The 15,687-nt window shown below is 41.0% G+C and overlaps 1 protein-coding gene across 5 annotated transcripts in view; it reads left to right on the plus strand.

Annotated features, from left to right (window-relative positions):
• LOC137188662 (NACHT, LRR and PYD domains-containing protein 3-like) overlaps window positions 1-15,687 on the plus strand; it is a 117,560-nt gene that overhangs the window by 10,803 nt on the left and 91,070 nt on the right. For 2 of the 5 annotated variants that reach the window (XM_067598268.1, XM_067598270.1), the window contains 2 exons: window positions 12,306-12,352; window positions 12,507-13,900. The exons of the other annotated variants lie outside the window; for them this stretch is intronic. In XM_067598268.1, the coding sequence (XP_067454369.1) occupies window positions 12,306-12,352; window positions 12,507-13,108 (649 nt within the window). In that variant the 3' untranslated portion in view covers window positions 13,109-13,900. Of the gene's footprint in view, window positions 1-12,305; window positions 12,353-12,506; window positions 13,901-15,687 lie in introns of those variants that run through there. 5 annotated transcript variants of the gene reach the window in all.

Genomic DNA, 15,687 nt, shown 5'->3' on the forward strand with positions numbered 1-15,687 from the left:
TGTTGGCTTATGATGATATATCGCATTATTAATTAATCAATATTACAGAGAGGTTGTGCTTCAGTGATGCGGTCAGGCACCTCGTTCCTGACCGCATCACTGTCGTGAGTCAACCAGCCAACTGGAGCTAATGCTTTCTAGAGATCGTGGCTTTTCCCAAACTGAATAAATACCTCACATATAAACACAAAACTGCTTTGCTAGCTCAATCTCGTTGTAACTAAGATATCCGTTGAAAAAATATTTTTTCCATGGACAGATTTAGCTACTACGTCCGCAAACCTCACATATATATTTAAGCTAGTAGCGCCGTGTCACCAGCACAGCTGATGGAGGAAGCCGGAGTAGAAACTGAGATAAACTCTCAACTGAAGGGAAAATGGCTGAGTTTTGCTGTGTGTGGGGGAGCAGGGTAACGATGAAGAGTTTTTCAGTATGTGTCAGTGTAACTCGTCTCTCAGAGTTCAATCCACTCGGTAAAGGATCCGTTTTGTTTTCCCCACAACTCCTAATCAGTTCAGTTCAATCCAGTTTCACAAACAGAAAAGAAAGACAACTCAAACTCCGCTCCGGGTTTTCACTGCAGATCACCACAAAACAAAACAAACCACAGACACTAGCAAAGCAACACAGCACATAAAATAAAGCCAGCAGAAACATCAGATAGGTCGGACCACCATGTTTAACTATATATCTTCAAACGTTACAGTTACGACTGAAAATGACAACAGAAGAAAAAGTTCACATATCTCCGCAACTCAAATCAACCACCAGTCGTCTATCCGGAAGTGACTGATGTTGTTAGCGTGACGTCAGGGTCTGTAGTTCTAATGAATGGCGGAGTGATATTTTTAGTGATGAGGCTTTTTTCATTTGAGCACGGCTAGGTGTGCTGTCATGCTGATTCAAGCTCGTTCTAAATGTCCAGTTGACCAATCAGATTGCTTGGTCGGAACTACGTGTTGTATAATTTAGTTTTGTGACAGTGGTGACGTCACTTGTGTAATTTCTCTTTCACTCAGTTCATTTCAGTTCAGTGAGGCTTTATTGGCATGAGCATATTAAAGTACAGTGTTGCCAAAGCACATTGTACAAAGTAGTACAAACAGGGGCAGGTACAGGTTTTAACATCCAAACAGTAAAACATTATGTTAACTTTACAGTTTGAAAACAACAACAATGTCAACAATGTTTTGTAATGCAAATTACATAAATAAATACACAAAAGAAAGAAAACTGTTCTAAACTGATGGATATCAGCAATAGTGATAATAATAATAATAATAATCATAATAATCATAATTAATAATGGTTTTGATATTAAAATATATATATATACACACATACATATGCACATAAATATATGTGTCTGTATGTGTGTGTGTATATGTGTGTGTGTATATGTGTGTACGTGTGTATGTGTGTACGTGTGTGTGTGTATATGTGTGTGTGTGTGTATATGTGTGTGTGTGTATGTGTGTGTGTATGTGTGTGTGTGTGTGTTTAGAGTTTGTATATGTGTCTGTGTGGAAATGATGATGATAATAATAATAATAATCCTACTTAAGTAAAAGTAAATAAGTAATTACTTTTAAATGTACTTGAAATATTAAAAGTAAAAGTACTCACACAATGGGTTGTCTCTTAATGTCCAGGCCTGTATTTCAATAAAAACCATAGTATGGGGCTGCGTTACCCTGTTAGGTAACATATAATCTACAGAATTATCAATTAGAGCGTGAAATGTATCACAGAGGGTAAGCATAAGTACGCTAACCTTTACAATAAACAGAAGTTGTTGCTGGTAAGTATTACTAATGGCATCTGCAGAGGTATAAGAATTACTAGTAGTAACATCTGCATTTTCTAATATCATTAGGCAGAACCAATAAAGAAGACGGTTATATCTTCAAATCTGGTTAAATTCTGGTGTTATATACTCCGATACAGACAGTAGATGGCGGTGTGGCTTTCAGTCTGTCTGGAAAACCAACGAAGGAGAGGAGTGATGTTTAACGTTGTGGGCTCAGACTGACCACAACTTTCTCTGCTAAAGAGCTCAGAAGAAAATACACAGCAGTGTTTCACATTAACTGACTGGACAGTGCTGGTCTGTAAACTCACAGCCCCCCCACCAGCACTCTTGGAACCGATCCATATTAAACGTGAACCTTGTAATCGTGACCGCAACACGGCTAATGTAAAACAAAGAGCTTATGCCTGCGGTAAATTACGTTCACTAAAGTGTTTGTTTTTACCACCGACAGGTTCAGATTGTTGTTATAAGTGTGTGACAACATTATGAAGGATTCATATAGAGACAGAGCTGCTGTTAAAGGGTCAGATCGTTTCTGTTAAACCAGAGAAAGTTTAACCAGACTCCACTGAAAATGTTCAATTATCTGCAAAGACAAGACTAACTTGACCTGCACTATCTAGGCAATGTGCAAGTGCAAACTTGTCCATTAATACTAATTTCACAACCTAGAAAAGCTAGACCCTATATTACATTGTAAATGACGTCCAGCTAGCATGTATGACAAGCTAACCTAACTTACCACCTTACCTTCCCATGGAAGTTAGCTAAATAATGAAAGCACCGTTGTCTTTTCTGGCGACTGCTGTACATTAACATGTACTTCACTAGATTAGAGCATTCATAACATGATGTCAGTAAACTAAACTAATATAACCTTGGCTAACATGTATAAGCCCGAGAAAATAACTTAGCATAGCAAGAGCTCTGCTCACCTCAATGTGTTTCTTTAGATTTGAAGGTGAATTTTTGAAAGCCAGTAGTTGTTTTCTTTGAGGCAGACAGTTGATTCCTGGAGCTTATATATTTAAACATTTCCTTCAAATAGGGCCAAGGGTGGCTGGACTCAGGGGGCTCAGTCTCTGGGTCCATATTGAATGTTCAAATCACAACTGCTGCTTCCAAATGCGCGCTCTGCTGTCATTGGAGGCCGGGATAGCAGCACCTGATTGGTTTAAAGCTCCGAGGCATTTTGATGACTGATCAATCATAAAATGTAACGAGGTGCATTTTAGAAATGTAGTGGAGTAGAAAGTACAGATAATAGCTGCAAAATGTAATGGAGTAAAAGTCAAAAGTATGCTCTATATTTTTTACTTAAGTAAAGTACAGATACGTGAAAAATGTACTTAAGTATATTGTAGGAGCCATTTATGTTGATTGTTGGCATGTCATTTGTTTAGTTATAACTTGCAGTATTATTTTGGACACTGGGTGGTGGTCATGAGATGCACAGGGTTGTATATCTAGGGGCATAGGTGACAGGAAACGGCAGGCACAGGCAGGTGGAGCACATACAGTTCTTCACAGATCGGGAACAGACGCACACTACAGCTGGCAGGATAGAAACCCGGTATGTTCATGACATGTACAAAGACTTCAATAAAACAACAAACTAAACGGCAGCCAACGGACTGGAAAATCTGTTCTTGAATCTGCGTAAGATCTGCGTAAGATCATCTAACTTAACCTACCTGTGTAGTAATGGTAAACTGGAAAAACAGGAAAAGAAAGGACATCAAAAAATGAAAATTGCCATTACACCTAAGTAAGAACTCGCTCTTCGAGTGAAATTGGAGCTCGTGATTCATTCAGACGGACTGAGCATTGTCTCGCGGAACAACAAAGAGGACGCCACCATTACCAAACCAGGTGGACATCTTCGTCACCTGCGCTTACCTGACGGTGATTGAAAACCGCAAACTGAGTGAGTACATGCACGCATTAAGCTTTATTGGAAAAGCTATATGCAAAGCTGTATTGGAAGACGGCTATTATAATGGAGTTGGTTGACTGAAGACTGAAAGCTACGATCGCACATCGATCAGCTGTTTGAAACATTGTGCCGGCAGCATACGGCTTTCGTCAACAAGTCTTAAAGGGACAGTGAACAAATATGTCTGTTGTTAAGTCTGATGCTCAGTCACAAGATGACGATGTTGAAAAGGAAAAAAGAGTTATCAAACACACTGCCAAAGGCTTGGAATTGTTCATTGCAAATTGTCAGAAGACAAGAAACAGGAAATGTAAACAAGCTAACAAGTTGATGGAAATGCTGAAAGAGCTCATGAAATTAAAGGAAAATGCAAGAGAAGTACAATCTAATTTGTTTCAATTAATCAAGCTCTGTGATGAAGCCAAGGAAAACCATGAATCACTGGTGAATTTACCACTGCCTGAAGATGAACTTGAAAAGCAAAATCAGTGGTTTCAATGAAAAATGGAAATCTTTAAAGGGTTTATACAAGATGTAAAGGTGTGGTTACCTGAGGCTGGACAGGAAATTGCACACTCCATTGCTGAAAGTGTCATACTACAAAGTGTAGTAAATTCAGATGACATTGGACCTGATGACAGTGTTTCAAATGCCTCAAAACCTAAATCAAAGCACAAATCCAGTTCTTCATCACGTGCATCTTCAACATCCTCTGCTCGCATTAAAGCTCAGGCAGAAAAGGCTGCTCTCATGGAACGTGTTGCTGCCCTGAAGAAAAAACATGAGCTTGAGGCACAAGAAGAACAATTGAAAAGAAAGAAAGAGCAACTGGAACTAGAAACTGAACTGGCAGCAACCAATGCAAAAATCAACATACATGAGGCCTTGGGATCAAGAAGCAGCTCTAGAGTTTCTGATGGGATGAACTCTTATTTGAGAAAAGGAACTGCTCAAAATGAAACATCAGCTAAATTAAATCCACACGCAAATGAATATTTACCAGATCAAGTGCAGCAAAGACAGAATGTGTTGATTGAAACTAACTCTTCTTCCCAGCAACAGGTTGTTAGACCAAAAGAAACAGCTCATGGACCATCTGTTCGACCTCATGATACAACCCATCTAATACAATATTCTCCTCAAAGGCAAAATGTACAGAGTCGTATGCAGGGGCATGTTCGCACTACACCCCTTGTATTGAATGATGGCAATCAAGGTGATATGTGTAACCTAATACAGAGGCAAAATGACATCACTGCTCTCCTGGCTCAACAAAGTCTCTCTTCTACTTTACCACCAAGAGTCATTCCTGTTTATGATGGTGATCCTTTACAGTACGAAGTTTTCCGCAGGGCATTTGAGAGAGGAGTGGAAAAAAAGTGTGATGACTACAGTGACTGCTTGCATTTCCTAGAGCAATATACAAGAGGGCATCCAAAAGACTTAGTCCGCAGCTGTCAACATCTGCCCCCAGCCCAGGGCTATCAAAGAGCAAAAGATCTGCTCAAAGAACATTTTGGTAATGAACATAAGATTGCCACTGCATATATGGACAAAGCATTTGCCTGGTCAGTGATCAAATCAGAGGATGTGGAAGCATTGCAAGCATTCTCACTGTTCCTTAGAGGTTGTTGCACTGCAATGGAACATCTCACCTATATGGAGGAAATGAATGTTGCTTCCAATATGAAGACCATCCTTCTGAAACTGCCTTACAGGCTCAGAGACAAGTGGAGAAGTAGAGCATGTCAGTTACAGGAGCAGCGTGGACATCGAGCTAGATTTTCTGACCTGGTAGACTTCATAGAGAGACAAGTGAAGATACTATCAGATCCACTTTTTGGAAACATTCAGGATGCTAAGCCAGCTGCAACTGTCAAAAGCTCTACTAAAACAAGAGAAAAGTCAAGACCTAGAGGAAGCAGTTTTGCAACAGCTGTAACACCGGTAAAAACATCAGTACAAGAAAATTTGACAACAAATGGAATGAAAGGAAATGTACCTACTACCAATTCTCAAAGTTCTTGTTTGTTCTGCAACAAGAGTGGTCACACATTGGGGCGGTGTCCACAGATCAGGAAGAAGATGCACAGAGAAAAAATAGACTTCTTAAAGGAGAAGGGAGTCTGTTTTGGATGTTTAAAAATAGGACACATGAGCAAAGACTGCAAGAGTCGTTTGACTTGTGATGTGTGCAACCAAAATCATCCTGAAATACTTCACATTGAACAAAAGGACAAAGGAAAAAAAACAGAACATACAGAACAGAGTGAAAAAGCAACTGGGAGTAATGCTGTTCTCTCACCTCATACATGTGGGCATATTGGGGCCGGTGATGAAAACTGTACCTTTTCCATTGTACCAGTACAAGTAAAGAGCCAAAAGGGGGACACAGTGTTGCAAACATATGCATTTTTGGATCATGGAAGTACATCTACCTTTTGCACAGAAAGCTTGATGAGAAGGCTGAACATAACAGGGCAAAGGACCAATATTCTTTTACGTACCATGAACCAAGTGAAGCCTGTGACCAGTCATCATGTCTCAAGTTTGGAAATATCTAGTCTGGACAAAGACTATTTCATTCAAATATCTGATGTGTTCACACATGAAACCATGCCTGTTTCCCAGCTCAACATTCCCAGACAAGAAGATCTGACACAATGGCCTTACTTGAAGGATATCAAAATTCATGAAATAGACTCTGGCATTGACCTACTCATCGGGACAAATGCTTCAAAGGTATTGGAACCTTGGGAGCTGGTCAACAGCCAAGGGGATGGACCATATGCTGTGAAGACCCTACTGGGGTGGGTCATCTATGGTCCCCTGAGAGGAAACAAAAGCATAAGGGATGAAAATGGCTGCCCTGCTGCTGCTGTCAATCGAATATCCATTGTAAACTTGGAGGAGCTACTGGTCAAACAGTACAATCATGACTTCAGTGAAGGAACCAGCAAGGAAACAGAGGAAATGTCTAGGGAAGATATAAAATTCTTGGACATTGTGAATCGCTCAGCAAAAGTGACAGATGGACACTACTGCCTAGACTTACCTTTCACACAAGAAAAGCCCAGCATGCCAAAGAACCGTTGCATTGCAGTGCAGCGCATCCAAAGCCTGAAACGCAAGTTTGCCAAGAATAAGGAATTTCATGATGAATATACATCTTTCCTCACAGAAATGATTGTTAATGGTTATGCTGAAATGGTACCAGTCGACCAGCTGAATCGAAGCGATGGAGAACTCTGGTACATCCCACATCACGGAGTGTATCACTCAAAGAAAGGAACCTTAAGGGTAGTGTTTGACTGTGGTGCAGTCTTTAAAGGAACATCACTTAACTGCCAATTGCTGCAGGGTCCAGACCTTACCAACTCACTCATTGGAGTTCTCATCAGATTCAGACAAGAGCCGGTTGCTTTGATGGCTGACATCAAAGCAATGTTTCATCAAGTCAGAGTATCAGAAAAGCATGTTGACTATCTGCGATTCCTGTGGTGGCCCGATGGTGATGTGCAGCAAGATCTTGTTGAATACCGGATGAAAGTACATCTCTTTGGAGCCGTGTCGTCACCAAGTTGTGCAAACTTTGCATTAAGGAAGACTGCTGATGACAACAAAGATCACTTTCCATCAGAGGTAACAAACACAGTAAAGAACAACTTCTATGTAGATGATTGTTTGAAATCCCTGCCTTCGGAACAGGAAGCAGTTCAAATGGTAAGAGACCTGACTGCTCTCTGCAAAATGGGAGGATTCATGCTGTCAAAGTGGATCAGCAACAGCCGTGCTGTATTGGCATCCATTCCCCAAGAAAACCGAACCAAAGAGACTAAGGAGTTGGACTTGGACAAAGACAATCTGCCAATGGAAAGAGCCCTGGGATTGCACTGGTGCGTTGAAACAGATGTCTTCAAGTTAAAAATTGCTGCACAAGAACGACCATACACCAGACGTGGCATCTTGTCCGTAGTCGGCTCTATATACGACCCTTTAGGATTTGTGGCACCATTTACTCTGCCAGCCAAACTGATTATGCAGGAGCTCTGTAAGAAAAAACTTGGATGGGATGAAAACATACCCCAAACCTTCTTGCATCGGTGGACAGGATGGCTAGCAGACCTTAACAAGATGGCAGAGTTTAAAGTAAACCGGTGCATGAAGCCCACAAGCTTTGGTCAAATCAGATTTGCACAGCTACACCACTTTTCAGACGCCAGTGAAAGTGGCTATGGTACTGCCTCATATATAAGACTGGAAAACTATAACAGAGAAGCGCATGTTGCATTCATAATAGGAAAATCCAGAGTGGCACCATTGAAACAAATAACGATTCCCCGAATGGAGCTCACAGCTGCAGTCCTAGCTGTCAAAGTTGACACAATGCTGTGAAAGGAATTACAGCTTCAATTGGACAAATCCATCTTCTGGACCGATAGCACAACGGTGCTTAAATACATCAACAATGAAACCAAGCGTTTCCAAACATTTGTAGCAAACAGGACCTCTTTTATAAGGGGTGCTACTGATGTATCACAATGGAGATATGTTAACACAAAGGAAAATCCTGCAGATGAAGCCTCTAGGGGACTAACAGCAGACCGCTTCTTGAGCTGCAAAAGATGGATCCAGGGACCAGATTTTCTCTGTAAGCCAGACAGAGAATGGCCAAAACCTCACTTGGAATCTGCAATCTCTGCTAATGATCCAATGGATCTGGAAGCACTCACACCAAACCATCTTCTTCTGTTGAAGCCTAAGCCAATACTACCACCTGGACTCTTTGTAAAAGAAGACTTGTACATCAAACGCAGATGGAGACAAGTGCAATACATGGCAGATCTCTTTTGGAAACGGTGGACACAGGAATACTTACCTCTTATCCAAGAACGACAACGGTGGTCAAAGGTAAAAAGAAGCTTTGCTCCAGGTGACATTGTTGTGGTGGTTGATTCTACTGCACCACGAGGCTCATGGCTAATGGGCAGAATACTGGAAACTAAACCAGATGCACAAGGACTTGTGTGCACAGTTCGACTTCAGACAAAGAGCAGCATCTTGGAAAGACCAATAACAAAGATATGTCTGCTCCAAGAAGCCGAGACCTAAACGGCAAAAAAAAAAGAAAAAAAAAAAGAAGATTGAAGAATCAGTAAAGAAGATTAATGCCAACACATAGTACATGCATTTTTTGAAAATTGTATATGTAATGTATTATGGATATGGCACCTTTTTTATTTATTGGTAATTGTTTTGTTATATACTTAAAACAATTAGGGGCCGGTATGTAGGAGCCATTTATGTTGATTGTTGGCATGTCATTTGTTTAGTTATAACTTGCAGTATTATTTTGGACACTGGGTGGTGGTCATGAGATGCACAGGGTTGTATATCTAGGGGCATAGGTGACAGGAAACGGCAGGCACAGGCAGGTGGAGCACATACAGTTCTTCACAGATCGGGAACAGACGCACACTACAGCTGGCAGGATAGAAACCCGGTATGTTCATGACATGTACAAAGACTTCAATAAAACAACAAACTAAACGGCAGCCAACGGACTGGAAAATCTGTTCTTGAATCTGCGTAAGATCACTCCTAACTTAACCTACCTGTGTAGTAATGGTAAACTGGAAAAACAGGAAAAGAAAGGACATCAAAAAATGAAAATTGCCATTACATACATAAAGGAAGTATTTGTACTGCGTTACATTCCAGCACTGTCCACAGGAGATATCAGCGTTTATCCTCTGGATGGTGTCAGGATGGAAGTCTCTTCATGGGAGGATGGTGGAGATAATGATCTTGGAAGAGGGGAAGGTCTGTGTAGCTCTCTGTGCTACTCTCTTCATAGACTCTGCTACCCTCCCCTGCTGTAGTCTCAGGTCATTACTACCTGTGTGGATGATAATGAGGCTAGGTTGACCCAAGGTGGACTCAGTGAGCAACTGGAGGGCGTTATCAGTCCTGGAGCACCAGAATTTATTAACTTTGTGAGCAGGAAAAAGCTGGTCCTCTTTAACACGTTTCCCATTTGAGTCTATTAGGATCACAATGTCAGCATCACTGGTTATCTTTACCTCTCCAGATGTTTTGCTAGACCTGCTGGTAGTGGCCTCCCTTTGTGAGTCTGTGGTAGAGAGGGTGGGGGTGGGCGTTACTGCAGGTCGTTGTGATGACCTGGTGTCAGTCGGGGTGGAGGTGGAGGTAGAGGGCTGTGGTTCAGAGTGAGGGGAGCTGTTGGTGGTGATGGAGGGTTCTCGTTGGTTTGCTCTGAGACTCTGCAGCTGCTCCTTCAGGCTGAGGATGGTTTGCTCTCTCAGGAGCAGTTCCTCTCTCATAGCAGTGAGTTTTCTCCCTGTAGCCTGTCTGTCCTGCTGCAGCTCCTGGACCTCTCCTCTCAGCTCCTGCAGGGAGGTCTTCAACTCATTCCTCATCTGGCTGTATTGGTCTTTGAGCTGCTGTGTGGACTCAGTGGATGTCTGGTTGGAGAGCAGCAGCTCCTTCACTTCCACGAGCTCTACTTCCTGCAGGGACAAACACTCTCTCTCTCTCTCTCTCTCTCTTCCTCTGTATATGTGTACAGACCTGCTAGAAGCCACTTTGTTGTTAAAAGTGTTTTGTGGAATCAGAACATGTTAAAAACACATCAGTATCAAGGTCAAGTACTGTAGTTTTCCTGGTATGTAGCCTGTCTATTGAAGTAGTTGGTGCCCCTCCAGTTTTTTACATATAAAAACGCTGCTGAACGTTGCTGAAGCATATTTACACAAACTATACAATCATAGCAAACACATAAACAAATAAACAATAACAATGCAAGAGAGCATGGAGAACAATAGGGGCTATGGAAGGTAGGTAAGAGTAACATAAGATATAAACATACAATAAATGAATTATTAATGAATAAACATGAATTATTATCCATGTGGGTCTAACAGAGCTGTGGAGCTCATGGCAGCTGCTACAGATCTTGCTGCCAGTCTACAGCAGTCCTCCCTCTCTCCCAGCAGGACTGGAAGTCTCTCCCAGTCACTTACATAGAGGAACTCTGGGAATATTTGTATTATTTCTGTAAAATATTGGTCTGTAATACTTTGATGTTGGTTGCAGTGAGTTAAGAAGTGCAGCTCTCTGGTCACAGTAAGAACACAACGTCTCCTCTCTGGGCAGCAGGTCTGTCTGTGTCTTCTTCCACTGCCAGGTTGTGTTCAGTCAGTCTGTGCTTAGTCAGTGTTCTTCTCAGTTTTCTATCAGACGCTGTGGTCAGGTAGGATGTCACAGTGTCTCTCTGTTCAGGGTTACGTATGTTTCCATTTTGTTCTGGGATTTTGTTAGTTCTGTCCAGTAATCTCTGTGTTTTTATTTTTCTTTCATCATAATTTGGTTTGGTCTAATTTTCTGAGTGCATGTGTCCTGAAGCTGAGGTGGTCCTGGTGTAAAGACCTGAGTGGTTGATGTCTCTCTCTCTCTCTCTCTCTCTCTCTCTCTCTCTCTCTCTCTCTCTCTCTCTCTCTCTCTCTCTCTCTCTCTCTCTCTCTCTCTCTCAGTGTGATCAGGATCAGTGATGTCGTAGGGCTGCTCAATTAATCAAGTTTTATTTTGTCTTCCAACGATTATGAAAACAAGATAATCGAGATAAATCGATTATTCTGCCACATTCTGCTTCACAATGATGCTCTGGTTTTGTCTTGTGTTATAAATCCAGCGCAGTGAGACAGACAGAGCGGAGTCTTCCTCACAGCATGAATGTGTCTGAATTTAACAGTCAAATGTCATAACATTGCGAGACCTATGAGATATGTTGCCAAGACAACTTAAATATAAACTTATATTATTAAAAGTTTGGTTTTGCCTCCGCTGTTAAGACTCTGTTATGACTCTGAAAAGTCTGACAGTTTTCTCTCAGGTAACGTTACATCCAGCACTGACACAGTGAAACAAACGGATCAGCCCGGAGCTCCACGGTTAAATAACATGTAATTGATCAGTAGGAGGTTTAATTTTCCCCGTAGGGCCCCGGTGAGAGGCGGCTCAGGGAGACGGCGGCAGGTGGAGGTGGTGGAGCTGCAGCTGCAGGCTGCCCGCATGGCTGCATTCAATTACCAACAGCAAGGATATTAGTTTTATTTTATTATTCTTGCTTATATGTTCAGTTCACAAAGTGTGTGAAGAGTTCATTCTGCTGACTAAAATACATTTGTTGGATCATAGTTTGTGTTTTTGTGCTTTATTGCTGTTTAAATGTAGGATATTATATGGCTATTTAAACATATGTCCCCTAGTTGTTCTATATGGCCGGAATTCTGGAATATTAACGGACATGTTAGCGTCTAACCCTGGTCTGCATCTGTTATTGTTCAAGGAAATCCACGGTTAAAAAGACAAGTTGTTTTTTTTAAATAGATGCACAATGTTTCCAAAGTCAACGAGTAATCGTGTTAAATAATGGTGATTATGGTTTTTGCCATAATGGAGCAGCAGTAATATCATGTCCATGTTTGCATGCTGAAAGAGAACGTGCTGCTCTGACCCCCCTCTTCCTTTCAGGCTGCAGCCTGCTGGAGTCCGATGGTTGACACCAGGTCTGAGGAAGTGTAAGTGTGTTTTTCATTTCATTCATCAAAACAAAGCAAACTTCAAACTGTGACATCACTCATTCACATCCTACTGAGGATGAAGATGATGTCATCATCAAACAGATGATAGATCAATAACTGCAGCTGTATTGTGTCTTGTTCTCTCCATCAGATTTCTGTCAACTCACACTGGATCCAAACACAGCAAACATAAGACTCAAACTGTCTGACAACAACAGGAAGGTGACACGTGTGAAGGAGGATCAGTCATATCCTGATCATCCAGACAGATTTAACTTCTGGCCTCAGCTGCTGTGTAGAAATGATCTGACTGGTTGCTGTTACTGGGAGGTCGAGTGGAGAGGAAAAGTTTATATATCAGTGAGTTACAGAGGAATCAGCAGGAAAGGAGACAGTGATGACTGTCGGTTTGGATATAATGATCAGTCCTGGAGACTGAGCTGCTCTGATGATCGTGGTTACTCTGTCCGTCACAATAAGATAAAAACATTCATCTCCTCCTCCTCCTCCTCTTCCTCCTGTGTCTCTAACAGAGTAGCAGTGTATGTGGACTGTCCTGCTGGCACTCTGTCCTTCTACAGAGTCTCCTCTGACACACTGATCCACCTCCACACCTTCAACACCACATTCACTCAGCCTCTGTGTGCTGGGTTTGCGTTTGGGTTCTGGCCTGGTTCCTCAGTGTCTCTGTGTGGTCTGGAGGAGGAAGAGTCTCCTCCTGTTAGAGAAACTTTCTCACTGCTGACCAGATAGTTCAGTCTGTACAGGATCACACACAGCTGATGGTATTTAGTACCAACATGATCTCTCACTGCTTGTAAATGTAAACATGGTTTCCACATGATTGACAGTTTGTTTGTAAAATGAATCAAATGATAAACTGAGTCCAGTTGTTGTTGTTTTCTGTTGTTAGTGTATTAGAAAGGCTTGAACTGTAATGGGATCATGGGAATGGGATCTTCACAATGTTTAGTTGTAGTTCTTCTAGTAGTTTCATAGTAACTGTGTTACCTGATTCCTTCACTTATTTAGAGATCACATGACAAATGATGGTCAGAACAACAGGCCTCCTATTGGCTGGTTAAATGAACACCTCTAATGGTGAAGGCTGAGGCTCAGCAGCTGGAGTGTGGCTGCTTTTATGCTGCGTTCATATCATATTGGAATGATGCTAATTATGAGATTCTGACTTGTAAATAGAATTCAGGTCAACATTCAAGTGGTAATTATGAAGTGGAAAAGCTGAAAGCTCTGATATTTACTGGATATGGTGGATTATTGTCAATAACAGTATTTTTGAGCCTCATTCCACCAACTTTGTAATCATGCAGCCGTCTTGATTTGTTGTGTGACATGAACGCTGGCCAGTTGTAAACATGGGAATCTTTCCCGCCTCTACCATCCATCCCATATGATGTGAACACAGCATTAGAGATGAGAAGTCCAGGAGCTGTTGTGTGTTTCTGACATACAGGAAGTATTTAGTTTTTCTCTGGAGTGTTTATTTAGTTCCTGTGTAGAGAATAAAGTTCATGATGATCAGTAGCTGATGTTAGTTTTCTCCATTTATTTTTGTGTGTGTGCATGTTAATTCATATCTAATTTCATATAGTAGATTGAAGGTATTTGACAGTTTCAGGACTGTTTAAAGTGTCAGTTTAATGTGTTTAGCTCACATTCAGTCTGACAGCTGTTGTTCATTGACTGTTTCTAAATAAGTTGTGCATCATCAGCACTCAGCTGTCATGTGTGATTAAAGCCAGCAGGTGTCACTGTTTATTCCTTTGGTTAATTCATCCGGATTTGTTGAAAATAGTTTGTATTGAAAGGAGGTTTTATGTTTTTGGTTTCAGTTTCTGTGTAAATATTCATTTAAATATTCACTATAAATTGATTCCACTTTGGTATTATTATTATCATCATAGCCGTTATTGTTATTTTGTATTATTTTGTATAATTGCAAGTCACTTTTGTATTTCCTCTATTTTTTCTATAGATAAACACAAATCCTCATCATCAGCTTTATGATCCAAGATGTTAATAAAGTCTTTCTGCAAATACTTTTTACTATCTACTATGTTTCTATTTAATTCTATTAATTCACTATTTAAATATCTTATAAATGGATTTTGTATTTCTACACCATGATTAATTCCTGGCAGTGTGGAGGACATTTAGAAACATTTAGTCCTTCATGTTTAATAAAATATATAAAATATAGTATATAATTGGATAATTACATGAATAAAATCTAAATAATAATACATATTATTTATGTTGTTGTATTCTGGGTATTTCTAAAATCCTGGCTACAGCCCTGAATATATACACCAAAATAATGTATTATTATGAGTCCTGGAGAGTCCTAGAGGGTCCTGGAGGGTCCTGAAGAGTCCTGGTGAGTCCTGGAGAGTCCTGGAGAGTCCTGGAGAGTCCTGGAGAGTCCTGGAGAGTCCTGGAGAGTCCTGGTGAGTCCTGGTGAGTCCTAGAGAGTCCTGGTGAGTCCTAATGAGTCCTGGAGAGTCCTGGAGAGTCCTGGTGTTCCTGTCAGACTGAGGACAGCAGTGATGTGGGTCTGATCTTTTGCTCCTTGTTATTTAGCAGCTCTTTCATATGTTTCGCCTCATCCTGTCCTCTGTCTTCTTGCAGCTCAACAGTGTCGTTCCTTGCTGTGCTTTCTCTCGTCACTTTGGTTTCTTCATCATTCATCATTAGTTGAAACAGGCTGTTTTCTTCTTCTCCTGCTATTTCACGCATTTCAGCAGATTAATAACACTTGACATGAATATTGTTCAGTTTGAGATCAATATAAGTTACTATTATCATGCATTTGAGCAATTTTTTTTGCTTTAAGATTATTTTTCACTTTCAATTGATTTTTTTTATGGTTTGATTCTTGGGAGATTGTGTTCAATTATTATGACACAAATTTAATCCCATATACTTGTTGTACTTCAGTGATGTGACGTCCTCTCTCTCAGGGTGCAGAAGTGTGCCAGTCTGAACCAGATGTGCACTAAGAACCTGTCGCTGCTGTTCGCTCCCAGTCTGTTCCAGACTGACGGGAAAGGAGAAGACGAGGTGAAGATCGTGGAGGATCTGATAGACAACTACCTGTACGTCTTCGATGTGAGTAAAACTCAGACCGGACAGATTCAGATTTCCTTTGTTTGTGTTTTATGAATCTCAGTCATTGTGAAACTGAGATCAGGTGCACAAGCCTCATTTTCACTCCCACAGTCAGATATAAATGGATGCAGACATGAAGCAGCTGTTAGCAGATCAATACTTCTACCTGCTCACCGCCTGTTAGACTGTTCAGTGAAAACAAG

The sequence above is a fragment of the Thunnus thynnus genome, chromosome 9, assembly GCF_963924715.1.
Source record: "Thunnus thynnus chromosome 9, fThuThy2.1, whole genome shotgun sequence".
Taxonomy (NCBI): Eukaryota; Metazoa; Chordata; class Actinopteri; order Scombriformes; family Scombridae; genus Thunnus; species Thunnus thynnus.